We start from the raw sequence: 26,204 nt of genomic DNA, 5'->3' as shown, positions 1-26,204 counted from the left end.
CGACGGACACCCAGAGGCCAGCGGGACACTGGGTGCCCACATGCAAAATGCTCATTTAATATTATTATTTTAAATACAAATAAAACCGTCCTTTGAATTCCTCTTTGAAAACCCCCCGCCCTCCGTGCCTTTCCAGACACGGGGAAAGGGGAGGCGGGGAAGCGTCGAGTTTGAGGCATCAGGAAGTCACCTGTGAGACGGGGGCCGTGGGGGCGGGAGTCAGGCCGCCAGCCACCGACCCGCCCCATCGCCCGCCCCTCCAGCTTTCCAGCAGATCGGCGGGTATGAGCAGCTGGCAGCTGCCTACGCCCAGGCCATCCCCTCCAAGACCATCTCCAACACGACGTGCCACCTGCCGCGGGCAGACGCCATGCACATGTTCCGAGACCCCGCCACGGGGGACCTGCCGTGGACCGGCATGACCTTCGGCCTGACCATCATGGCCACCTGGTACTGGTGCACCGACCAGGTGAGCGCCCCGCCGCCGCCCCCGCCTCCCTGCCTTCCAGGGTGGGCTCTGGAGGTCCGGGCGCCCGTGGGCGGGGAGGCTCCCAGCCCGGGCACGGCGCGCTAGGGCTCCTTGTGGTCCTGGGGGGCCTGAGCCCGCCGCTTGGAGTCGGATGAGGCCCACTGGCCCGCGCCCGTCCTGGCCTTCAGGTGCTTCGCCTGGGACAGTTTAGAGTACGGGATTCCGAAAGGACTGGGACGCTCCTCGGCGGCCCTGCCATCGGCCGGGGGGCTGGCGTTTCGGGCCAGCCCTGGGCTCCCGGGACCCACCAGCGTGCGGGGCACCGGGCCAGCCTTGGCCTGCCAGCGCTGTGGGCCAGCCACGGCCGGGCCCACTTTCCTGCTGGAGCTCTGGGCGCTGTCGGCAGCGGGGCGGTACCGCGGGGGTCCTGGGGTCCTCAGCGGCCGCGAGAAGCCGTCTTTGTCCCTGGCCCCCGAGACTCCGTAGTGGTGGAAGCGCAGGCCCTGGGAAAGAGAGAGCAGAGAGCGTGAGAGCGGGGCGCCGGGGTCTGCCTCCTGCCCTGGCACCCGAGGCCCGAGACAGGTTTCTTCCGCGCTCCTCACGTGGCCCATGCGAAGGTCGTGCCAAGGCAGCTCCTGGGCTTCCCCGGGCCCCTCCCCTCTTCCTCCCACCGCAGGAGCGGACGGCTGGGTCCTGGGTCTATAGAGGCTGTACCCCAGCCCGGGCCAGGCTTCGGGGCTTCCTCCAGAGTCCGGCTCTAGTCCTTCCCAAGGACCCTCTCTGGGCAGAAGCCCCCGCCCGGGCCACTTCGGGGGCTGGGGGCAGCTCTGGGCAGCACTCGGGTGGAGGGGGCCTCGAAAGCCTCAGCGCTGGAGCCGCGGCCCTGAGGGCTCCACCCGGGGAGGAGCAGCCAGCCCGAGTCGGCCTGAGTCACTGTGGGCCAGCCCTGTCCACCAGCCAGACAGGGAGGCCCCGCCCGTGAGGGCTGCGCTGCGTCTCCCCAGCGAAGGTGCTCGCTGGACACCCTCCTGGGCTGTGACGGTGAAAAGCGGGGCGGGCCTGTGTTCCCAGCCGAGTCCCTCATAGGCTGCGCCCACAGCAGGGCTGTGCCAGCGCCCCTGTGAGGACTGAGGGCCAGCCTGGGCTTGGGGGGGGCAGGGGCTGGTGAAAGGCGGCAGGGGGGCATGCTGGGGATGCCGGCCCGCCCAGGGCGCCTCCCGCTCCCTGCTCAGCGTGGGGCTGGCGTGGCGCTGGCGTCTCTGGGCGGGTCGGCACTGGGGAGATTTTCCCATGAAGGCCCAGTGAGTCAGCACACGGCCTGGCCTGGAGGTCAGAGCTGGATGGGCCTTGCTTCCTGGGTGAGAGGGTCACCTGGGAGGGTGGAGGCAGTATCCCGCTGACCCAGGGGATCCAGGGGCCACTCCTGGTCTGGCCTTATGTCCCCGTTCTCCTCCCGCTCGGGCTGGGTCTGCCTGGGGGACCACGGGGCCTCGCACAATGCAGGTACCACTCTCTGTGTCCTGGGTGTGGCAGGACTGTCCCCAGCCCCTGGCCAGGGCAGCCCTCAGGGATGCCCACGGTGTGGTCATTGCCAGGCAGCAGCTCTGTGTGCTGGGACCACGGGCACTTTTCGTTTTCTTTAGGCTTTTCAGTATGTCCCAGCTCATCTATGATGTGCAGGTGACACTCAAAAACCAACAAAACCAATGAGACAGGAAGCAGGAGGCCCAGTGGGCAGAGGGTACTGCCCAGGGCTGCCGCGGACACTGCTGTGCCCTCCCCACCCCCACAGCTGCTGTCAGACGTGGGTCAGGCAGGCACACAGACCGGAAGGGTCAGGGGTCCTGCCTGCTCCACTGCTGCACATTTTGCCACCTGCCCTTGCGACAGTTTCGGTCAGGCTGTCTCCAGGCAGCAGCTGTGTCAGTCCTAACAGAGGCCACAGCTCTCCAGGCTCCTGCCCCAGGGCCGGGCAGCGTCACCTGCCTGGCCTGTCACCTCATTCCCCCACGTTCCCAGGGGCTCTCCTGTTGCGTCACAGCTGGGCCACTTCGAGGCGCCCCAAAGGGAGGCACCAGGGTCCAAATGCCACTGGGCCAGCACTGCTGGACCTCTGACCTTGGTGACTCGCAGTCAGCCAGGCGCAGCCTCACCCAGGCTTTGCAGCAACCCTGTGGGTCAGTGGCCATACCCCACCTGGCAGGTGAGGACACAGTGGTTTGGGGGCTCAGGTGGCCAGGCAGCAAGAGGGAGCTGGCCTCCGACAGGGCCAGGCGGGGCCTGTGCGGAGAGGCTCTGGGAGGCAGCCACCACTGGTGCTGCAGGGCAGGTCCTGGCCCTGCTCGCTGGGGCACCGGGCCTCAGCTTCCCCAGCTGTGGAATGGGTGACGGCTACTGCCCACCCACCTCCCGGGGCGGGCTGCCGAGAGCACGGTGTGAAGTCACGGAAGACGTGCTGGACTTAGGGAAACTCCTCTCCCGTGAGGACACGGCCCCAGGCTCTTCTAACCACAGGACGTCAAAGCAGAAGGCTCTACAGAGAACCACATCTGGCCCCTCATTGTCCAGCTGGGAAGGAGGCCCACTGGGAGGAAAGGACCTGTCCCAGGTCTCAGGAGCTAAGGCACCCCGGAAATCAGCTTGTCCTCACAGCCCAGGCTGCTGGCCCTCGCACCTTGTCATTCTTTAAAAAGAAAAGCAAAGGCAATTTATTCTGAGCTTGCTACAGCGAGGGCGTCGGCCTCTATCACTCACACTTGGCACAGAGTCAGAGGCGGGCAGAGGAGGGGACTTTATAGGGGCCAAAGGGGAGCCTCGGGAGGCCCTGGTGGAGGCTGGTGGCCTGGGGACGCAGAGGCGGGCGGACTGAAACGGGGCGTGATTGGTCGGGGCTGCAGGGGCGTGTCTGCCTTTCTCTGATTGGTCCTAAGGTGAAAGTGGGGACAAAAGTTCCAGAAACTGTCAGTTATTAATTAGGCCCTGGCCATGTGGGGCTGTTAGAGAAGCTTTCCTGCAGCCCCCTGCCTTCCTGCAAGTCTGACAGCTGTTTGTGGTCGATACAAGGTGGCTTCCTGGGCAGGTTGTGGGTCGGAGTTCGAGTTCTGTGTGGTCCAGCCAACGGCCACGTGCTATCTTGTCTCTCAGGTGACCTCTGTGTGGCAGGCTGCGTTCCCCGGGTCCAAGACTCCGCCTTTGTTACGGTTCTGAATCTTTTTTTTGTCTTTTTAGGGCCACACTCACGGCATATGGAGGTTCCCAGGCTAGGGGTCTAATCGGAGCTGTAGCCGCCGGCCTCCACCACAGCCACAGCAATGCCAGGTCCGAGCCACATCTGCGACCTACACCACAGCCCAGGGCAACGCCGGATCCTTAACCCATGAGCAAGGCCAGGGGTCGAACCCACAACCTCATGGTTCCTAGCTGGATTCATGAACCGCTGCGCCACGACGGGAGCTCCACAGTTCTGAATCTCGAGGTGAATGCTGAAAACAAACGGCTGGTGGCCCAGTGGGTTAGAGATCAGGCATTGTCACTGCAGCGGCTCAGGTTGCTGCTGTGCTGTGGGTTCAGTCTCTGGTCCGGGAACTTCTGCATGCTGCGGACCTGGGGGGAACCTGCATATACGCCTCCGTCTTAAGGGGTAATCGCCTCTGATCCACGGTTCCTTTATAAGAGCGTTTACCTTTTTTTTTAGGGCCACACCCACAGCATATGGAGGTTCCCAGGCTAGGGGTGAATCAGAGCTGCAGCCGCCAGCCTACACCACAGCCACAGCCACAGCCACGCCAGATCCGAGCCACGTCTGCGACCTACACCACAGCTCATGGCAACACTGGATCCTTAACCCAGCGAGCAAGGCCAGGGATCGAACTGGCAACCTCATGGGTTCTAGTCGGGTTCTTAACCTGCTGAGCCACAGCGGGAGCTCCACGTTTACACCCTTCACAGCATCTTGTGAGGCCTTTCCGTGGGTCTCCGAAGAAGCCCGTGGCACTTTCTCTGAGGGACTTTAGATACAAATGGGCACCGAGGAGCCTCTGAGAGGGACAGTAATACAGACCCTCGCAATTTTTAGCCCCTACAAAAACCGCTTTCATGAAAGAAAAGGGTGTTTCGAGCGCAGTGACGGGAACAGGCTCATCCCCAACTTGCAGAGACACTGGGCCTCTACCCTTGCTCCAGCAACACCAGCTGTTCCCAGCCAGCAGACATCAGGGGGGCAAGGAGCAGCTCACAGCTGGGAAGGACCCCGTCTCTACCCAGGCCACACCTGGAAAGAGAGGCCACGCCGAGAACGCCTCTGATAAGGAACGGCCGCAAAGCACTATCCCCAGCTGCGTGCTCGTGGTGATGTGAGCCCAGGTTCCCTCCAGGTGATGAAAAGGCGCTGACGGGGGAAGGGGGGTCTCCAAGCGGACACCAAAGAAGATTCTAGTGCGTTCGGTTGGCCGCACCCTCCTCCCTCCCTGCCTGATTTACCAGTACAACTTCTGAGAGCTTGCTCTGACCTGGCGCCCGGTAACTGTTGCTTCCCCAGGAGCTGCGTCCAAGAGGGAGATGCTAGCAGCCAGCTGGCAAAGGAGGGCGTTTGGGACTGAGGTTAAAATCGCAAATAATTCCTACTTGCAAATTGCAAGAGGTGATTTAAACCGCAGAAAAGCAAAGGGGAAATACTTCTATTTAAAAGTGACAGATCGCACAGCTCTGCGACTGTATGAAACCCCCCCTGAATTGTATCCTTTACGTGGTGGACGGCCTGTGAATTCTGTCTGGGTAGAGCTGTTTAGAGTCGCGCTTTTTAGGAAGCAGAGTCGTAGCGTCAGCTGGCAGGTGCCGACTCCCCGCGCTGCCCGCCCCCCACAACCCTGCAGATCTGCAACCCGAGGCCACATAGGGTTTGCCTGAGGAGTTGCCCCACGGCGGCTCCTAGCATCCTTCCGCTGCTGAACGCAAGCTTCCCAAATCCAGGTCTTAAGGTCCGGACCTCTGCCAGGGACACAAAGCACAGCTGGAGCCAGTGTCTGCCCCTGGCAGGGGCACGGGCGTGCCGGAGGTGGGGCTCTCCCTGAGGCCCACGGGGACATCCCGCGGGCCTGGGCTCACTCTCCCCCCTCCCGCCCCCAGGTCATCGTGCAGCGGTCGCTGTCGGCCCGGGACCTGAACCACGCCAAGGGGGGCTCCATCCTGGCCAGCTACCTCAAGATGCTGCCCATGGGCCTGATGGTCATGCCGGGCATGATCAGCCGCGTGCTGTTTCCAGGTAGGACGGGCCCTGGGCGCTGGCGGGGCCCCGCAGCGGGAGGCGAAGGCAGGGGCCAGCTGCCTCCCCGCCTGGGGCAGCCACAGTCAGAGGCGCCCCCACGGGGCCTGACCCGAGGCCGGGCGAGACCGCCTCCTGCTGTGCGACCTCGGGCTGAGGCAGAACATCTCTGTGCCGCCGCCCCGGCCACAAACTGGGGAGCAGACCGCCCGGTCACAGCACGCGTCTGCACCCTCTGGAGTGTGAGGTGTGTCCTCTTGGCTCCCGGGGGCCGGCGCAGGTGGCCTTTACAGGACGCCGGGGCTGAGGGTCCCAGGCACTGGTAACGACCTGCCGAGTGTGCAGCCCCGCCCGGCTGCCGCCCCCGCCCCTCGGGGAAGGGCGCCCGGGACCCCCGTGCGCAGGGACCCCGACCCACCTGTGCCTCCTTGTCCGCCGAGCGTGGGGCCTGCATCCTCGTCAGAGTGCCCGCCTCTTCTCTCTCCCGACCCTGGGCCCACGAGGGGCCCCCCAGGGGTCCGGCAAAGGTCCCCCGTGTCAGGTGAGGGGCACTCAGCTGTCGGCGGGGGGGCTGGGCCGGCCCGTTGGCCACCTGCTCTGAGTGGCGCCTCCGGAGCGTGGCCGAGCGCTCCGTCACCTCGAAATACTCGTCTGACACAGAGGAGGAGGCCACCGAGGGCCGCCGGGGGCCAGGGCCTCGGCCAGAGCTGCCCGAGAGGCTGTCCTGGTCACTGAGGGTCACGTAGTCGTCGTCGTCCTCCTCCTCCTCCTCCTCCCCATCTAGCCCATTGGGCACCGCCGCCCCCTGGCCGTCCGGGGCATCCGTGGACAGCTGCCGCTGCAGGGGGCCGGGGCCGGGGCCCGCGGTCCTGGGCGGCCCAAGGTCCGTGCTGTGCTGGGGCGCCTCCTCTTCCGGGCTCTCCAGGGCCCAGCCCAGGCCGCCGCCATCCCGGGCAAGCAGGTCCGCCACGGGGACCGTCCGGGGCTTGGGCACGGGAGGCCGTGGCTCGGCGTCGCCCTGGGGGAGGCCGTTCTGGGCGGGCACCCCGTTCGCGGGGCCGGCGCTGGAGTCCTGGCTCTGCCTCCAGGCCTGGGAGGTGTCGCGGATCTTGATGCGGTTCATCTGGCTGGGCTGGGGGTTCCAGATGTTGGGGTCGATGATGTTGATGTAGCCCAGGATGTCGCTGCCGGGCTCCGGGTCCGGCTCCACCCACGTGGGCAGGTACTCAAACATGTTGGCTCGCTCCAGGTTGAGCAGCCCCGGGTGGATCGGCGGGGGTGGCTCCGGCAGCTCCGCCGGCCGCTCGGCCGGGTCGGGGCCCCGTGCCCCCAGGGGCCTCGTGGCCTCCTGCTTCTCGGAGGACGTCTTGGCGAGCTCGTCGGCACTCTTGGCCTTGACCAGCGCGTACTTGGGGTTGACGAGCTTCTTGGCCATGGTGCCCGAGGGCACCAGCGGGACCACAGAGGGCAGCACGATGGGCTCGGGCTCGGGCTCCTTCTCCATGGGGACGCCCTTGAGGCTGACGCTGTGCGACGTGAGGTACAGCTCCTGGAACTGCCGGTCGAACACCTCCACCACCTGGCCGGACAGCACGGAGATCACGTTCCGGTCCGTCCTGGCCGCTGACCACGTGAAGCTGCAACACAGGGCGGGCCGCCTGCTCAGGCTCGGGGCCCGGGCCCCAGCCCCTGCAGCGGGCCTGAGCCAGACCCCAGCCCCGTGCACCCACAGGCCAGGGTCCAGCAGACTGTGGCCACAGAAGGGACTGCGGAGAAGTGGGCAGGACACAGGGCACCAGCCTAAGGGGCAAACCTGATCTGGGACCTCCTGCAAGCCCCCCAGTCTGAGCCACTCCCCGCCTGCGACGAGCTCCTCCTGGGTGCAGCCCGGCCAGCTGGTGGTCTTCAGTGGCTTTGCCACTGCCCACCCCGAGTGGCCCCTGCACGACGGGGCTGGCAAAGCTGGGCCACGGCCGACCTCATCCTGGCCCAGCCCTGAGGGCGGCTCTCGGGGTGACCACCCTGTGGGCCTGGCCCCACCGAACCTCCAGGTCGCTGACACCTGAGTCTGGAAGAGCAGCCTCTCCTCGGGTAAGAGCCCGCCTCTGCCTGCTTCCAAGATGGGCGGGCAGTGTGTGGGCGTGCCCAGTCCCGCTCACACCCTAGCATTTTGGGGACCAATGAACTGGAATAACTGAGGCGCCACAAGGCAGGATTAAGGGCAGAAAGCCAGAGAGTCACCTGTAGGAGCCGCAGATGGCCCGGTCTCCGTCCACGAACATGAACTTCTGGGCCAGGGCGCCCTTGAACTTGGTGGCCGAACGCGTGAAGAACTCTGTCCCTCCGCTGCTCCGCACCCTGAGATTCTGCGTCGGGGGCGGGAGGCCGAGTTAGACGAGCTGGCACTGACCCCCCCCCCCAGCCCAGAGCGTCGAGGTGGGAGCTTGAGCCCGGGACCTGGAGAAAGGGCTGGCATGTGTGGGGACCTCAGGCTGTGGCTACAGTGGGACCTGACACTGGAGGGGGGGGCACAGGGTGGTCCTGGTGTGGCCTGAGGGGTCCACAGAGCAGCCCTGCAGCACCAGGATCCCACGCTGGAGGGGGACAGGCCAGGAGAGGCGCTGGGGAAGGCTGAGCTGACCGGAAAGAGCAGTCCAGGCTCAGCAGGACAAAGGCCTGGCGGCAAGAGCGACGGCCTGTTTGAGACCCATGGGGCTTCGGGGGAGGAGGGTGGGTGACGGGGCCTGCAGAGCGGGCCCAGCCAGAGGCTGATGAAAGGCCCTGCGGCTGCTCGGAGCCTGGCATGGCCGGCAGAGGGCAGCAGGGAGCCAGGGCACCATTTAGAGCAGGAGTGGTGGGTTGAGGCAGCACATCAAGATGGTTTTTGGCGTCCAGAGGGAGTGAGGCAGAGGGCAGAGAGGGGACCCCTGTGCCAGGAGGAGGCGGGCCTGAGTCCAGGCAGGGGCAGCGGGAGAGAGCAGAGAGCTGGAGGCAGCCTCCACTCCAGCCCGCAGCCCCTCTGCTCCTGAGCCCGTGGCTTTTGTGACAGGCCCAGACCGCTCGGCTTGGGGCAGCCCTAGGGCAGTGCCCTCGGAGGTCGAAGGGCAGGGCCTATGGATGCCCACGGCCATCCCGTGGGGCCCAGCTCAGAAGGCAGGTGAACCTCTGCTCCCAGCCCAGCTCCCTGGGCCCCCTTGGCAGCTGCCTGTCTGCACACAGCCAGCTCAGCAGGAAGCTGGCCTCGGCCCAGGACAATTAGTGCCCGTGACTTTGTACCCAACACAGAGCACGCTGAGGGACCAGAAGCCTGAACAAAGATCTTGGAGGCGGAGCAAGGCCTTCCCGCCACCTGCACCCGACCGCAGCCCAGCTCGCGGCTTCTGTGGGTCCCTGGCCCAGAGCGCCGCGTGCTGGGCCGCAGGCCGCCCCTCGGCTCAGTTCCCCTCTCACAGCGCCCGCCCCACCCACCCCAAAGCCTGCCCACCAAGGCCTCGGAAGCTCACACCCACATCCACCTGGAGGGGCAGGGGCGGCCTGGGCTACGCCGGATGCTCTGTGTGACTCTGAGCGAGCCTCTGGGCCGCGCTTGCCCTGCCCGCACGCTGGGGGCTGGCCGCCAACTGCAGGCCCACCCAGCCTGGGCTCAGCAGCGGGCGGGGGCTGTGTGCTCCCGGGCGGGCCCCGCCCCACGGGGCCTGGCCCAGATGAGGTAACGTCTCGGGAGCCAGGCCTGGGCGAGCAGAGGTGGAGGAGCCACAGGGTCCCATTGTCCCTGCGCCTGGCGCCCCCCGCAGAGCCGGCGGCAGGCCACAGAGGACATGTGGGGTGCTCTGGGCGGGTCCCCACAGCCTCTGGAGCTGGCTCCCTCCTGTGTGGGGGGGTCAGGATGGCCAGGCAGCATTTCCCCGCTCAGGGCACTTCTGCCCCAAGCGTGTACGGGGCAGGACGCGGTGGACCCGAGGGCTGGGGTGGCCCCAGCACCCCGAGCCTCCACGGAGCCTCCTGTGCTCACACCGGGCTGGTGGGAGGCCAAGGGACAAGCCCAGGCAAGTGGGTCACTCTCGGGCTCTGGTCCAACACGACCCCAGTCCTGGCGTGGTTACACACCTCCGCGTTCTCGTCTGTGAAATGGGCCTCCCCCGACCCGCCGCTGCAGGGCTGCTGCGCTGTGCTCGGGACGGCCGGGACTGAGCGGGCTGTGCTGCGCGGCCTGACAGGCGTGTCGTCCTTTCTGCGTGAGGGGCAGTGCGGAACCGGCTGGGAGGACCGGAAAGCATCTGGGGCCCAGGGAGGCCGGGAGTCAGCCGTTCGCTGTGGTCAGGTGCCTCGGGGGCGGAGGGACTGGCCCAGGCCTCCTGGTGCCCGGAGTCCAGCCCCCGGGGACTGAGGACAGCCCGCAGCTGCACGCTGGTGGCTTTTTCACCCTCCAGGGGCCTGCTGGCACCTCCTGGGCCTGAGGAGGAGTGGGGAGGCCCAGAGACCTCCCTGACCAGGCCTGACCGGTGAAAGTGAGATCAGACCAGCTTGGGGACAGACAGCCTGTGTCCCCATGTGCTGGGCGCCGGGCCAGCCTCTGCCCTCCTCTCTCTCTGTAATGGGGCAGGTGACCAGCGCACCCTGGCCTCCCCTAGGCCGTCCTGAAGCTGGGATGGAAATACTGCTGGCGGCGGGGCCGGGGGTTCCTGGCTTCTCCCTGGCCGAGGCCGCCAGGCACTGCGGCCTTCTGGGCGGGTGGACCTCTGTCGGGGCCGCCGTGCGCCACAGGCTGTTTAAAAGCCTCCTGCCCGCCACCCACCAGACACCAGCAGTTCCTTCCTGGTCACAGCCATTGCCAACGTCTCCGGACAAGGCCAAGGGCCCTGGCCAGGAAGGCTTTTGGTTGAAAAGCACTGCCCTGGGTCCATTCTGGAGCCAGGCCGGGGTCAGGGAAGGCAGGTCGGGAGAGGCAGCGCAGGGCACCCAAAGGGGGCCGGGGCTAGCTGTGCAGCCTGCAGCCTGAATGCCCACCCCTGCCCCAGCCAGCGCCCTCCCCCGGCCACGCCGCCTGGCCCTTCCGTGCTCATCAGAAACGGGTCCAGCCTTTGCCCAAGTGGCTGCTGGTTTTTCCAGTTTGGCTGCACAAAGCCGACTAGCTTTTCACATCAGCCGAGCAGGCAGCTCACAGCTCTGAGCCCATCCTAAGCTGTGAACCTCAAGGCCCAGCCTGGTTCCCACCCGCTCTGGGCCTCGCTCAGCACGGTCCAGCCCCTGGTGTGACGGCCCTGGGCCTGTTCCCCACCGGAACACGGGCACTCGTTTCCACACTTCCTGCCTGAGGAGTCAGGGGCCAGCAGAGCCGGTGGGCAGAGGTGCCTGGGGACAGCTGGGCACCGGGAGGGGCTGGCGATGTCCTCCCACCTCACCTGGGAACCAGGCGCGGGCTGGCCTGGGCAGCACCAAGGCCATTTCCAACACGTGTGGTGTGAGCTCTGGGCTTCAGGCTGGGGGGCTGCCTGGAGGGGGAGCTGTGGGGGGGGGCGGTCCCCAGCCAGACCACAGCTCAAAGGGGGACAGGAAGCCCCTTGGCGCTCGACCAGAGCCGGGGCCTCATGGGAGGGGCTGCGCCGTCCCCGACCAGAGAGACGGAAAGGGACTCGTTACCTAGAGCCCGACCCCCACGTGGCCGCCGTGACTCTGCACGGCAGCCCTGCCAATGAGTGACAGTCCTTCCATTTTTCAGACGAGATGACTGAGGCCCAGAAAGATCAGTGTCTCTGCCCAGTGCTACAGGGCAGGTGGCAGAGCTGGGGCCCAGGCCTGGCTCCTAGCGTTGCCCCCAGACTGTCACCTGGTACCCTGTGCTCACCAGCATGACCCCACCAGGCAGTGGCTCCCCCTGGGCCCACAGGGCCTGAGGGCAGGTCGCTGCAGAACCGGGCAGGGGCGGCGGGCGCCAAGGGCGGGCCCAGAGATTACCGGCAAAGGAAGTGCTCCCGAGACAGGCCCAGGCCCGGCCGGCCTGCAGGCAGGGAGGCAGGCTCTCAACAAGGTGACACTAGGCCAGGGCTGGGCCCACAGGAGCCTCTGGCCACCTGCCCAGGCAGGGAGGGGGCGGGCTCAGAGGTGAGAACGAGGCGGCCAGAGTCCCACGTGCTCTTCCTATGCTTTCCGGCCTTCCCACAGCATCCAGCTCCTGGGCAGGGCACCCTGTGGACCTGCCACCTTCCCCGGGGCAGGTGGGTGGCAAGCGGGAGAGGCTGAGCCAGAGACCCCCCAGTGCCAGCTGCCCCCACCACACTTCAGGCTGTAGCCTCATTTCAAGCCTCATGCCCTCCGCCCAGGGTCAGGGGTTACCGCCAGCAGCCGTGCACCTCCCCTCAGCTCATACAGCGCCTTCGAGCCACTGTCTCCTCCGCTTTCATCCTCAAACCGCGCCAGGAGGCATCCTATAGCCACGAAGCGCTGGGGGCGTGGGGAGGTGGGGCCCCATGCCAGGGGGTCAGCGGTCAGGACACCAGTGGGGGCAGCACCTGGCGGCCCCGCTGGCAGGTGCAGCCTCGGCCAAAGACACTAGACCCCAAGGGTGTGTGGCCCCCTGTCTGTGCCAACCTCCCATGACTGGCTTCCAGGTTCAGCCCCGGCTGGTGGAAAGCCTCCAGGCAGGTCCCAGCCTTCCTTGGGCCTCAGTGTCCTTGTCCGTCCTGCGGTCACCTGGCCTGGGTGGTCTTAAGGCCCCTTCCAGCTCAGGCATTCCGGGCTCCCGTGGAGTCCTGGGGCCACACGCAGATCCTAAGGCTCCTGGCTGGCCCGGGGAGCCCAGGGTTGGGCAGGGTAGGAGCCGGCCTCCCGAGGAGGGTACCGGGCAGCCCTCTGGGCCACCTTCCCAGCCCTGCCCCCCACTTCCTAGGGGCTCCCGGACAGTCCCAGGAGTTGGCACCTGAGATTTCCCCGGGGCAACAGGTGGGGCGAGGCCTCTGGGGTGGCCACGCGGGGTTTGGAGCCCCACTCAGCACGGACAAGCCCACTCCCTGCCTCTTCGCCCACACACCTGGGGACGCAGTGGGGGGCGGCAGGGGCGTGCAGGTGCCCACTGGGCAGGGCAGGGTCGCAGCAGGGCGGGCTGCTCGGTCTCCAGCATGGGCAGAGGGCTGGACGGAGAGCCCTGAGCTGCTGCGACCTGCTGCCCACAGGGCTGAGGCCTCTGCAGTCACCTGGCAAACGACGCCTGTCACCCCGGGGCCTCCGGGCATGAGCTGTCTGCCCGGGAGTTGATTCTTGGTCCTAATTACACAGCGGGCAGCACAGCCAGCGACCGTGGGGCTTGGGGTCAACCCACCAGGGAGACCACATGAAAAACCCCCGCCAGCCCGAGACTCGCGGCGGGGAGAGCTCAGAGCCGCTTGAAGGGCTCGGCTGGGAAGGGGTCTTTGAAGGTGCCTTCGTTACAGGCGTGGGAGCCCAGCCCCATCACCCAGCCTGGCATCGCCCCAGGAATTCCGACCTGTTGGAGGCTGCGCTGGGCCAGAGGGCATGGCGCCGGCCCCCCACGCTCCTCATCCTTCCCTACTAGCCACGTGCGACACCGGGGCACGTGCTGCCGTCCCCGGATCTGCAACACGGACTGGCCGCCCTTCCCCACTGGCTGCTGTGAAGGGACCACGCCAAGTGCCCAGGACGGGAGCTGTACGAGAGTCAGCCGTCGTGGGCATACCGATCTGTGATGGGGGTGGCGCTGCACGCAGTAGGTGCCAAGCACACAGCAGGTGCCAAGCAATGACTGGGCAGAAGAAGGGCTCCCTCTACCCCCAGGCAAGGCCCCGAACGCCAGGGCATCTGCAGAAGAATCCAGCCACACGGGCCGCCTGCCCCTCTGCTGGACCGACGAGATCTGGGAGGCCAGAGACGGGCGGCAACGTGCTGTAGGACACACAGCAAAGCAGTGCGGAGCCCAGGCCCACCCGCCCCTGCACCTCGGCTCCACGATGTCCTCCTATGGACAACCCTGCCCACTGCCCATTTCGCCTCCAACGCCATCAGAGCAGGCCTCCCTGTCCTCAGCCCAAGGGAGCACCCCCTGCTGGAGCCAGACCCTATAACCCGCGGGCGGCCACTACACGGAGACCGATTTCGGCTTCAACCCCAGAAAGGACTCCCTGGAGTCGGAGCCCTCCCGTAGGGCGTGAGCGGCCAGAGCCGGGGGCGAGCACCCTGGCACGGGAGGTGTGCCAGCAAGACAGATGAGCACTGCGGCAAGGGCTGCTTTGACACAACCTGTTGCGCCTGGCGTGGGCCTCAGCACCGGGTGGCGGGAAGTGTCCTGCCCCTCGGGGCATCCAAGCAGAGGCCACGGGACCCCTTGGTGGAGGCCTGAGGACCCTTGGACGCCATGCGCCTGGCTCTGTGCCCACAAGCCCGGGGCTCCCCCCGCCCCGTGCCTGCCACCCGACCGCGTGGCGGCGGGTGCCGCGCGGCCCGCCGGCTCACCTTGAGGTGGCCCGGGTGCATGCGGGCCCGTGCGCACATGTGCAGGAAGTACTTGACGCTGCTCTCGTCCACGATGATGTACACGGCCACCTTCCTCTTGAAGCCGGCGTCCAGCAGGTCCTTGAAGATGTCCACGTCCGTGAACATGTCCATGACCACCGCGACCACCTGCGGGCAGCGAGGAGAGCAGACGGGCCGTCAGCCGGCACCGCAGCGGCACGCCCAGCGCCCCCGCGCCGGTCCCCCTCGGCAGGTGCCCACGCCAGCCCCGGGAGGTGACGGCCCCCAGGTTGCAGGCGGCGGACGCAACACGCAGGACACGAGGGTGGCGCCGGCTGGAGGAGGGAGCTGTCGTGACACAAGACCGCAGCAAACGAGGCCCGGCGGGCGGTGGGCGGCGGGCGGCGGGCAGGGAGAAAGCGTGGAAGGAGGGAGCTGCGGGAGCGGCCGCCTTGCCAAGAGCGGGAGTCGGGGAGGCCCAGCGCTCCCAGGCGATGGGGCGGCCCCCCGGCTGGGCCCGGCGTGTCCTGCTCACGACCCGGGACGCTGAGATGAGCCAGAGGCATCCGCAGCCAGGGGGACAGCAGCAGCCCGGCCCGGGCGCCAAGGGGGCCCCAGGGCTGGCATGGACGTTGGCAGGTGCCCTCGCTGCCACCTCTCCTGTCTGGTTTGGACAGAGCCCAGACAGCACATGCGCCCTTCCTATCATCTGACAACATGTGCCACAGCAGCTGACATCAGCCCCCGGATGTCAGGGCGGGGCCCGGAGGTCAGAGTGCACCTGTCCCACTGCAGCCCGGCTGCTGCCCACCGCGGGCAGGGACACGCCCAGGCCTGGCAGCAGGGACACTGGCCTCGGCCGAGGCAGGAGGGGAGGGCCTGGCCCCCAGTCTGCTCTCCCCTCCCCGTCGTCAGCCCAGGCCCTCTGTGCTGACTCAAACAGAAGTCCCCCCGCCGCCCGCCCCCAAGGCCGGTGCCGTGGCAGGTCCTGGGTGTGAGACCCCCCTTTAGGAGCCTTAGGCCGTGTGCTGGGCCACAGGGTGAGCTGGGCACAGTGAGGCTAGAACCCACCCGGGCCCTCCAGGGAGCCAGGCTCACCCTTGCCCCTGTAGGAGGTGGCCTGGCCGGTGGCCTGGGACCTGGCGGGGACATGTCTGCACACTCGGGTGAGCTCACCCAGCCGGCCCCTGCAAGCCCATGAGGGCTCCTCCCGGGCCCCAGGCCTCTGCTGACGCTGCCTGCACACCTGGCACCAAAGCCTGTTCTGGGGGCTCCCTGTGCCCTGCCTTCCTCAGACGCCATCTCCATGTGGCCCTGTGACACCCAGCTTCTCTGGGCAGCTTTCTCATGGGGAACCAGCCGGGCCCCTTGGTGGTCGATGCCCGGGGTCTCCTCCAACAGCTTGCTGTCTTTGGTCCCTGGAAGGATGCTTCAGGCAGGGCCAAGGACAGGCACAGCCTCCATCCACAGGGGCTGGGACAGCAGGGGAGCCCCAGGGGGCAGGCGCCAGCACCAGGTGGGGGGACGTGCTTTCTGACCCGAGATACGCAGGGGTCTCGAGAAGGAGTGAGCACCCCATCCCAGGAGGTGTTCAAAGGCCAGAGACTGTTTGGCGAGGGGGCAGATAAGAGGCCAAATGAGGTATGAAGTCAGAGCTGGTGGGTTCCCAGGGACCTTGGGCTTCACCAGTCAGGGGTGACGGGACTCCTTGCCCAGACAGACCTCACGGCCCCGAGGCCCCTCCAGCCTCCTGCGGGAGCCTAAGGAGGCTGTCACTCCTCTCCCGGGAGCAGGCCTGGCTCCAGGCTCTGCCCACCGTGGCAGACTCGCTCTTGGCCTGGACCCAGGCTGGGAGACGTGCCCCAGCAGGGCCAGCCTCACGTGCACCTTCCCCACGTCACCCTGGCAGGCAGGGTGCCTGGACCAGGAGGAGGGCTTGGAACAGGTGCCAGGTGATGCTGGGGTGAGGAGGGGGCGTGGTGCCCCTAGGGGGGCTCCAGGCTTATCCACGGGAGGCTACAAGGTCCTGCAGAGGCCTCGAGGGACCTGTGTGCCCGTCTCTGGTTGGTATGTGGAGAGCGGGGGCAGAGGCTAGAACCCAGAACCCTGCGCCCACCTGCCGCACCTTCTGTCCTGTAGCCGTGGCCCCGGCCAGTCCCCACCAAACACTGTGAGGTGCCAGTTGTTTCACCCATTCTGCAGATGAGGAAACTGAGGCACGGAGGGACCCTCTCACTTGCTTAATTATCTGTCTGGGTGGCCTGGCTCGCTCACGCCTCGGCTGAGCCCCGTCTGCCACGCGCCTGCCCAAAGGAGCAGGTCGGGGCCCTGGGCGCCGCAGTTCTGGCCTCCACCGCCTCACCCACCTCTGCGCACCAGCACGGGCCCCTGGCGCCCCCACAGCTGCTGCCGAGACCCCGGGACCACACAGTCCCGCTGGGAGCAGAAGTGCGCTCACGGGGCCAGCGGGCAGAGCAGGGCTGCGGCGGGGAGAGGAAGGGCTGAGACGGGGTCTGCACTGGCCGCAGCCCATCCTCCCACAGGGGCCGGACCCCCTCGGCCCCGCCCTCCGCACCCCTCAGCCACACACCCCGTCCTTCCGGCTGGGCGCCTTCCCCTCCTTCTCTCCGTCCTGCGAAACCCAACACAGATGCCACCACAAGCAGGTGCCACGTCTATGTCAATGTCGAAGCCACAGCCACCCACCAAGTGGCATGTCCTCTCCCCAAGGCCTGGACCTGAGAGCCAGTCAGAGTGGGCAGGCTGCCTCCCTGCCACCCTGCCGGCCCACCCTCCAAGGCCACGGCCGCGGCTGCAGGAGGCTCAGTGCGCGCTGGCTGGGGTCCCTCCCCCCACAGGGCTCCCTGGCAGACAGGCAGGCCCCACCGCCCTGGAGCCCAGGGGCGGCCGCAGACACGGCGCACGGGGGCAAGTCCTCGGCTCGCGCTGGGCCACTTTCAACACCAGGAAAGGCAGGAGGCGGGTCTGCACCTCCGGGTCGCACCCCAAGGCGCTGAGGGACACCAGACGGGACAGTGGCAGTGCGGGCTCCAGACTGTCCTGGGAAGCCACCTTGGTTTCCATGATAGCGGCGCCCACCTGCAGGCACAGAGCCCGCTCGGCGCCGAGGGCCGTGCCCAGCAGATGACGGCGGTCATGCTGCTGCCCCTCGCTGTACCACCCCTGATCCTCCAGACCCAGAGCACCCGCAGGTGGACGGACGGGCGTCATCAACATCTCCTGCTTCCCCCTGTGCCAGCGGGAAGGGCCCACGGGAACACAGGGCATGCTGCACCCTGTGCTGAGCGGGGGACGATGCCTTCGCCCCCTGGGCTCCCACTTCCGCTTCCAGCTATGACGGCATGACAGAGCCTGCACTTCCACCCCGCCCCTCCTTTAGCCATAAAAACCAGGCAGAAGCTATGAAGCCACGGCCAACAGGCAGGGCAGCATGTCCAGTGACCCCCTGGGAGAAGGGAGACAGGTGAGGTCACCTGCAGGACTGCCCCCACCCCCTCCAGGCCGGGGCACAGGCAGGGGCCCTGCAGAGTCCAGCGGTCTCCCTGGGTTGAAGAGACAGGGTTTGCCTAGAGCCTGGCCGCCAGAATTTTCAGGACAGAAGAGAAGAGAGGGCTGCTGAGAGAGGGTGCCTTTGGCTGGAGGCCCAGCAGCACACGCCAGGAGGAAACTGGAACAGAACCAATGGGAAGGAGCGGCCGGAATGGTGGCCAGTGCCCACACAGGACCAGGAGTTGTCTACGTCCCCCAGCCAGGGTGCAGGCCCCTCTGACACTCAGTGCCCACAGGAGGGCCCGCAGGACACACCCCACATGGTGGACAAGGATGCCAAGCTCTCTATAAAAGCCAAACAGTAAGTGTCTCGGACTCGCAGGCCGCATGTCTCCGACACACCCTCAACTCTGCTGTCACAGCATGAACACAGCCGTGGACAGCTCATAAAGTACCCGTCTCTGTTCCATTAATTACAGAAGCAGGCGGTAGGCAGCTCTGGTCCATAGTTTGCCACCCCCTACCCTGGGCTAAATCTACTCCGTTCCCACCTAATAAAGCTTAATAGCCTCAGAAGTGTCACGCTGCTGCCAAGCAACCTAACTGCACCCAGAACAAAGGTCAAAAATATTTAAAGGAAAAATCAAAGCTCCCACAGCATCAAATTCGGCATGTCTAGTATCGGATCAAAAACTACCGGACACACAAAGAAACAGGAAAATAGTGACCCACATGAGGGGGAAAAAAAAAATCTATCAAAACCAGCACGGAATGGATGCAGAAGTTAGAAGCGGCAAAGAAACATCAACAGTTATGAACGTGTTCTGTCAACAAAGTTACTTAAAGACACGGAAGATGTTTTAAAACGAACAAACACCAAGCTGAAACTCAAGAGGTGAAACAACTCAGCAGCCAAGGTGAAAAATAAAAGAACAATGCATTGGACGGGATTGATAGCAGATTCTACACTCTAGAGGAAAAGACTGCTGAACCTGAAGACCTGTCAGTAGAAATGATCCGGAATGACCTTCAGAGAGAGAAGAGACTGAATAACCGAAACCAGAGCGTCCGTGAACTCAGGTCACCTCCAAAGGCCTGGGATCTGTGGAACTGGGGTCTCAGAAGGCGCTGGGGTGGAAGGCGGGTGCGGGGGGGGGCGGAGACCATTTGAAAAAATGGTAATAATGACATTTCCACGTGTGATGGAAACTCTTCATCCCCGAGTCCCGGAAGCCTGATGAATTCTAAGCAGAAGAGACGTGAGGCGAACACACCAAAGCACGTCGTAGTCCCACCGCTTGAAATCGGTGACGGACAAAATGGCCCGAGGGAAGGACCGTCTTGTTTGGAGGAGCGAAGACAAGTGGCATCACCGCGAGCCGGAGGACGCGGGAGCCCGGCGCTCCGGACCCAGGGAAAGCAGCTTTCCGAGCCAAAGCCGAAATGAGGACCTCTGCAGGGACACGAACGCCGACTTTGCCCGGGCCGGCCTGCATTAAGCTGTCACCTGCACGGACGCTGAGGGGCTGCAGCGGCCCCCCGCCCACTGGGGTGCGTGCGGCCTGGAGACCGGAGCACGCCTCTCCTGCCCCAGCCCCTCCCGCCCCGCAGGACGGAGCAGGCCTGGCTGCTGGGCCAGAGCCCTGGCGCGGGCAGGATGGGAAAGGCCGGGGAGGCCTCCCAGGCAGCCGGAGAGGGAGTCGGTGCACGTGGTAACAGGGCCTTCCCAAGCAAGGCCAGCTTGCTGACGCTTGCAGAGCTGTCCCTTTTCCGGGGGGTGGTCACCATCCCAGGGCCACCCAGTCAGCAGGTGGTAGAGGCCTCCCGTCCCAGTGGGGACCCAGCTGGGGCTCCACCCACCACCCCCGGGAGCCCATCCTGGATCCTGGGTCTGGAAACAAACCCCTGACAATCAGCACTGCCCAGAGAGCAAGCACCCAGGGCTACACCTTCGGGGGGGCAGCAGTGGGGGGGGTACACGGCAAAGCCCTCCCTTTGCTGTCACACGGGGAGCTGGACTGAAAGACCCGCGGTCCCCCCCCTCTGGCCAGGGCTCTGGCACCCTCCCTCTGCACTATTAAGACAGAAGCCTCATTAAGGCCAATTAAAGGAGGCTCAGGCCTCTTGAGCGCCAAATGGGTGCAGCGAGAAGGGGTCAAGAAGCAGAGGCAGGTCCCACCCAGGGCCGCCTGACCCGGGGCCCAGCCCAGCCCAGCGGCGTGGGCCCTGCCCCAAGTCCCCGGCCGTCTCCAGAGGAACCTAGCCAGCCTCCTCGCCACAGCTCAGGAATGCTGCCAGGACCCGAGGCTGGCAGAGCGTGGCATCAGGTGACCAGGAGGACAAGCCCCTCCCTCGTCCGGCCAGCCCCCAGGGGCCTCGGAGCCCCCAGGCCCCCAGGCCCGCAGCCGCAGGATCCAGATCACCCACAGCCATCAGAGGACAGCACAGGCCAAGGGTTTTCAAGCTCTCAGAATCAGAAATCCGAAAGTGCATGAAACCTTAGCTTCTCCAGGGTCCAAGAGCAGCACAGGCTGTGGGGTGGAGCATCCTGACTCCCCAGGACTGGCAGGAAAGGACTCCCCCAGGGTCGCAGAGCGAGCCCAGCGGGGTGGAGGCTGCTCTATTCCCCCGAACCCCCGCCTGAGCCCCCAGGGAGGGGTCACCGCTTCTCAAGCCAGACCCTCCCAGGGAGAGGCCTCAGGATAGGGCTGAGGGCGGGCAGGGGCAGAGCCCTGTATGGACTGACCAAGCCCAACAGCCAGAGGAGGAAGGGGCCGAGGGTCAGAAGCCAGGTGGCTATCTCGGGGCAGGGTGGCTGGACAACAGCAGGGCTGGGGCTTAGGCCTGGGCCCCGGGATGCCACCACCGCATGTGGCATTTAACCTGCGAAGGTACTTGAGCCTAGGGATCACTCGAGCGTCACGAAGGTGGCAGGTGCCAGCCACCAGCCAGGCCCTGCCAGGACGTGGGGCGAGGTCCCAGGAGGGGGCGGTCCTGCCCCACAAGGAGCATCCTCACAGCTGCTACCGCCTCAAGACAAGGGCCAACCCGCATCTTTACAAATGAAGAAATGGGGGCCCAAGGTCAGGCAGCCACGGCGAGGGTGAGCCAGCAGCCTCTGAGGGACCAGCCTCCCCTCGTCTGGCACAGGGGGAGGACCCTCGGCCGCAGGACCCTGGGGACCTTTAGCAGGCCCTGGCCCACTCTGAACCTCAGGATCCTCGTCTGCGATACGCGTATGAGGATGCCCTGACTCCCGGGGTGTGGGGCTCCCTGCCCGGGTGCCCCGGGAGCCTGGCAGGCACCCGGCCCAGAGGTGCCAGCCCTCTTTCCTGGCACAGCTGCTGCTGACTCTCCCCAAACAACGAAGACGCAAACGCCATTGGGCAAGAGACCTTTAGAAAAGACGGGGGTCATACCTGGGTTGCGTTATCAGATGCTCCCCCGCTGGCAGGTGGGCCCTGGGCCAGGAACTGCCAGAGCGGGCGAGAGGGACTCCCCAGACCCGCTGCAGGAGGCTGGGCCTGGGCCACCCTTGGGCCTCTCATGGCCTTGAGGCTGGGCTGGTACCACGGGCGCGGGGACAGCGAGAGCCCCTCCTGGGCTGCAGGGGCCTTGGTGCCCACCGCCCTGTGTGCCCCAGGCCTTGGTGCAGTCAGGCTTCTGCCCCGGCCGGGACCTAGAGGTCTGGGGGCCTCAAGGAAATGCTTCTACTGCTGGGGGGCCAGCAGCGAGGCTCCTGACGGGCAGAGTCAGAAAGAACGGCCAAAACGCTGCTTCTCCAGGGGGAAGGGAGCTCCGGGCCCGCAGAGCTGGGTTCCGGGCCGGCTCCTCTAGGTGTCGGCTCTGTGACAAGCCGTGTGTCCTCTGTGAGCCCCGCCACGCCTCGGGTTCCTCGTCTGCACAGGGAGGGCGACCCCCCCGCGGCAGAGCCGGGAGGGCTCCAGTGCAGGTGAAGTGCCCGCTCAGCACCTGGTACAGCTGGCATTTAGTAACTGCCTTATCAAGCTCTTCTCTTCTCCTGGAGCCAAGCCGTGAGCCAGGCCCTCAGCGTGGGAAGGCAGGCCTGACAGAAAAGGCGTGCGGTCAGTTGGGCAGCCCAGAGCCTGGGCCGGTCCCGTCCTGCTGTGTGGCCTTAGGCAAGAAACCTAACGTCTCTGGGTCTGGCCCTGGCCCGGCAGGCAGGCTGGGGTTCTGGTCCAGCCTTTGCCACGCTCCCTCGTGCTCCCCGAGCTTCCTCGCCTGCGCCCCCCAGGCCCCTGCCCCTGGGCCCCCGCCCCTGGGCCCCCAGGGAAGGGGTCGTGGGGGGGGGGGAAGGCAAGTTGCTAGAACACCGGAACCCTTTCCAGCTGAGACAGGCCCCCCCAGCTCCGACCCAGCCTGGCCTCACCCCTCCCGCAGAGGCTGCAGCTGCCTAGGCGTGATGCTACAGGCCCAGGCTCTGGTATGCAGCTGGAACCCCGTGGCAGGTTCACCCCCGGAGAAATCACTGGTTCCCAGGCACTGGGGGAGGGGCGGGCCGATGACCTTCCATCCCTGGGGCCTGCTCAGGGCCACAGAGCTGGTGGCGTCAGACTCGGGACCCGTGAGCCTCTGTCCCAGAGGCGTCTAGGAGGCCAGGGCAGCAGGGTGGCAGAGCTGAAGGGATCCTTAATGGGCTTCCGTGCCTGTGCCCATTTGACAGATGGGGTGACTGGGGCTCAGAGAGAGGCTGGGGCTTGCGCCAGGTCACACAGCGGCCCCTGGCTCCTGGCACTGTGGCCCAGTCCCTCCACTCAGATCTCCTGGGAAAGGGGGGACCCGGCGTTAACATTGACGGGAACACAGCTGCTGCTGGCGGCAGAGCTGGGATGGCTGAGTATACGCTGTGTCACTTCCCTGCCCCGGGGTCTGCCTGCCGTGCTGACAACAGGCCAGCTGAGGAGCTGGTGGGCTGGGCCGCCCTGACTCAGCGCCAGCAGCCCAGCCCAGACGCCCCGGTGGGCAGGCGGCCAGTGTTTTGGCCAGGCAGCCGGATCCCCACCCCAGCGGGGGACAGGGGGCCCCTCCCCGCACTGATACAGGGGGCGAGAGGAGAATGCGAGGGGGGGGAGAGGTGATTCACGGGGAGAGACAAGGTAGGGAGCGCTCCGGGCGGCTGGGCGGGCGCCCGGCAAAGTGCGCCGTCAGCATCCGTCAGCATCCATCAGCGTCACAGCCCGGCCCCCGGGAGCCTGGGAGGCAGCGGAGCGGGGGAGGTGGGGGGTGGCAGGTAGCTCGGATAAGCAGCCCTTCCCTGCCCTGCCTGTCACTGTCCTGTCAAGGCCAAGGCAGGACAAGCAGGGGACCTGTCCTAGAATCTGAGGACAAGGCAGGCCTGGTGCGTCCCCTACCCCTCCACCCAAGAGCTAACCAGGGACCCTGGCAGGGACTAGCCAGACAGACCTCAGCTGCTACAGCTGAAAAACAGAGCAGATAACGCTACGTGCAAACAGCAGCTATTTTTATCAGCGTGGCCGAGGCTCAGCCGTTTAGGCCACGGGTCCCGGGAAGGATGTGGCAGGGAAGAAGCACGTGGGCTGGAAAGCAGGGGACTGGCTCCCCACGATGCTGTCGGGTGTGAGCAGATGCACGTCCTCCGTGCTGCGGTGTGTGTGCCCGTTTGAAAGAGCAGGCACTTGGCCTCTAGCACCTCTGAGGCCCCGTGTTGGGTCTGCGGCTCCCTGCTGTCTGAGTGGGCAGGGGTCTCAGCAGCGAGCCCCACTCTGGGAGGGATGGAAGCAGGGGGCAGAGGCTCCCCTGCGGGGGCAGCAGGGGACACTGAGATTCAGACCTGGGAGGCTCTTCCTCCTGGCTGTGTCACCTGTCACAGCTGATGCCAACAGTCTTGTGGGGCTTTTGTGGGGAGCAGATGAAGTTAGGGGTCGCGTGGAACTGTGGGGGGGGGGGCTGGGTCTCAGTCCCTGCCAGAGAGATGAGAGATGCAGGGACGACGCCCAGCCTGGCCCTGGGTGCCCCGATACAGCCCCGTCGCTGGGCCAGGCCGTCTGTCTTTCTGTCTGGGGCAGATGGACTCTCCAGCCCTTTCCTCTCCCCACACAGTCTGGTCTGGGATCTGCCTCGTCCTCCTCCTGCTGGGGAGAGGGGCCCGGAGGAGGAGGAAGCTGAGCATAGCGGTCAAGCCCCCTGCCCAGGGCCTCAGTTTCCCCATTTTGCAAAAGGGGGTGGAGGCTGGTAATGGGATCCCAGCAGGCCCTCCCAGGGGACTGGGTTCCACCACCTCAAGCCAGGCACCTCTCTGCCCCATGGCAGGTGTGGGGCGGGTTATTCAGCCCTAACACTGTGAAGGCCCCTCCCCCCCCCTCCTCTTCCTCCACCTCTTTCTCACGCCGTCACCCGATTCCATCCTCGCAGCTCTTATCCCCGCCACCCCCATTTCACAGACCAGAAACCTGAAGCCCCAAAGCTTCCGGGGATCAGGCCGAGAACCAGGCTCCCCGAGCCGGCCGGCCCCCTCGGGGCAGGGACTCCACCTTTCTGGAAACTTAAGCCATGACCACTTCATTGGCTCCTGACCCACTTCTGGTCTCTGCCCAAGAGCTCCCCTCGGCCCTGTCGGTCAGCCGGGATGGTCCCCAAAGCCACCACGTGGTCTCACGCGAGGCCTGGCACCCCGCAACCCAAGGCCAGGACACACCCCGCTGACCACTCACTGCTCTCTGCGGAGCCGCGACTGGCTTCAGCACCCTCCACACAGCTCACCAGACAGGTGTCATCGTCATCCAGGCCCGGCTCTGAAGCCAGGAAAGAAGCAAGGGCCTGGCTGTCAGTACAAGCGGTGCGCACCCCTTCTCAGAGCGTGTGTCGGCGTGTCCCCACACCGCACGGCTCGGCAGGGGTCACTCCAGAGGAGGTGCAGGCGATGCTCACAGCCCCTTCAACCCTATTTGGACTCACTCCGCTTCCACCCCGAGGACTGCACCATCGCCAACACCCCCCCATCCCAACCTGGAAAGGTCCTGCCATTGCAGAGCTCATGAAGAAGCTCAGAGAGGGTGAGCCACTTGCTCTCAGTTGCCCAGCACAGCCAGGACACAGGCACATTTGAACTTGGATCTCCAGGCAGGTGCAGGCGGACTCAGGCTACTTCTCAGTCCACACCCCAGACTGTCTCCACCACCCCACAAACCGATGCCAGAAAACCCCCAGTGTGTGCAGGAGGGAGTTTCCTGCTTCTCGGGCCTGAATCAGAGCCATCCTGAGGGACAGTGAGAGAAAGCTGTGTGATTCGTCCCCCCACCCCACCCCACCGCACGTTGCACCTTCTTCTGGGGAACCTGCTCACCAGGTCTGGGGAGATCAGAAACAACCCCCCAAAACGCACAATGGCCCTTTGAGATGGGGCAGCCCACTGTCACCTGCCAGAGGACTGGGCCCCCTAGCCCTCTGCGAGGAGGAGAAGGAGGGGCCCACGCAGGCAGGAGAGGCAGGAGCGGGCTGGGCTCTGAGGGGGCGCCCTGGCCCGCCGGCAGGCCCCCTGGCCCAGCTTCCGCCCCGGGGACTCACCTTCTGGGCCTGGCTGATCATCTTTCGCACCACCTCCTTGATGTGGGCCTGCCCGTCGATGGGGGGCTGCATGTAGACGCTGGCCCGGGTCACGCCGCGGTAGGCGATGGTGTCCGGCCAGCCCAGGTCCAGCTGCGGGATGGAGCGGTCCGACTTCTGGGGCCAGTACTCCAGCGAGGGCAGCGGCTCAGCCTCGGTGGGGGCCCCGTCTGCCGCGCTAGCCTCGTCGCCGCCCTGGCCGCCCCCGCTGTCCTCCGGCCCGCGAGGCTGGCCGCCGGCGCGAGGGTCTTCGGAGCCGGGGTCGTACACCTCGATGGCCTCCAGGATGCGCCTGAGCTCCAGCTCGGAGAGGAAGTCGCGGATGTTCTCGCGCTTCAGCACCTCGTAGAAGGCGTCGGGGCCGCGGGCCACCAGGGCCTCCAGCGCCAGCCGCTGCTCCTCGCTGTAGAAGAACTCGGGCTTGGACTCGCTGGAGCGCCAGTTGACGTGGCTGTCGTCCAGACACTGCACCTGGGAGAAGGCCATGGCGCGGCCGGCCGGCGGGACGCGGACGCTCGCTCGGCGGGGGCGCAGCGCGCTCTGGGGCTTCCCGCCGCCGCCGCCGCCGCTCCTCTGCGCTCGGGAGCCTGCGGGCGGGGCGCGCCGGGAGGGTCAGGTCAGAGGGCAGGCGGGACCGGGGAGGGGCGGCGGCGCGGAGGAGGGGCCGGGCCGAGGGGGCGGCCCGCCCCTCGCGCCGAGGGCCGGGGCCTGCGGGGCGCCGGGCCCCGCGTCGCCGAGGGCCCCTGGCGCTGCTCGAGGTGCTGGGCAGCTGCTGGGGGGCACTGGGGCAGGCGGGGACCCCCCCCCCAGACGTTCCCAAGAGTGGGAGACCGGAGTCTGCCCTCGGACGGCCTCTGGCCCCGCTCGGCGGCGCCCCGCATCCCGAGGGCTTCCGGGAAGGGCCCGGGGGTGGGGGGG

At 66.3% G+C, this 26,204-nt stretch overlaps 2 protein-coding genes across 2 annotated transcripts in view; one reads left to right on the top strand and one right to left on the bottom strand.

Moving 5' to 3' along the window:
• The window catches only part of SLC5A10 (solute carrier family 5 member 10), a 49,730-nt gene that overhangs the window by 9,456 nt on the left and 14,070 nt on the right, over nucleotides 1-26,204 (top strand). Inside the window, 2 exon segments of the mRNA NM_001012297.1 lie at nucleotides 264-469; nucleotides 5,594-5,729. Coding sequence (NP_001012297.1) covers nucleotides 264-469; nucleotides 5,594-5,729 — 342 coding nt within the window.
• Nucleotides 34-25,861, bottom strand: FAM83G (family with sequence similarity 83 member G). Its single transcript, XM_005654009.4, has 5 exons — nucleotides 25,248-25,861; nucleotides 14,193-14,360; nucleotides 7,971-8,095; nucleotides 6,148-7,366; nucleotides 34-972 (listed from the first exon to the last, which is right to left on the bottom strand). The coding sequence occupies exons 1-5, from the start codon at nucleotides 25,770-25,772 to the stop codon at nucleotides 571-573; spliced, it is 2,439 nt and encodes an 812-aa protein (XP_005654066.2). The 5' UTR covers nucleotides 25,773-25,861; the 3' UTR covers nucleotides 34-570.

Source organism: Sus scrofa, chromosome 12 (assembly GCF_054392235.1).
Source record: "Sus scrofa isolate SSC_HxYL_T2T_F1_AM1 chromosome 12, Sscrofa_HxYL_maternal_Yorkshire_Landrace_v2.0, whole genome shotgun sequence".
NCBI classification, from domain to species: domain Eukaryota; kingdom Metazoa; phylum Chordata; class Mammalia; order Artiodactyla; family Suidae; genus Sus; species Sus scrofa.
The sequence above is the reverse complement of the archived record's forward strand: the minus strand, read 5'-3'. Positions and strand labels throughout refer to the sequence as shown.

Bases quoted from the DNA above. Each gene is read 5' to 3' on its own strand.
- FAM83G (XM_005654009.4), bottom strand. From the start codon at position 25,772: ATGGCCTTCTCCCAGGTGCAGTGTCTGGACGACAGCCACGTCAACTGG. The intron at 14,361-25,247 runs GTGAGTCCCCGG...CGCTGCCCGCAG, and splicing joins TGATCAGCCAGGCCCAGAAG to GTGGTCGCGGTGGTCATGGA. The intron at 973-6,147 runs GTGGGTCGGGGT...TCTCTTTCCCAG, and splicing joins CGGCGGACAAGGAGGCACAG to GGCCTGCGCTTCCACCACTA.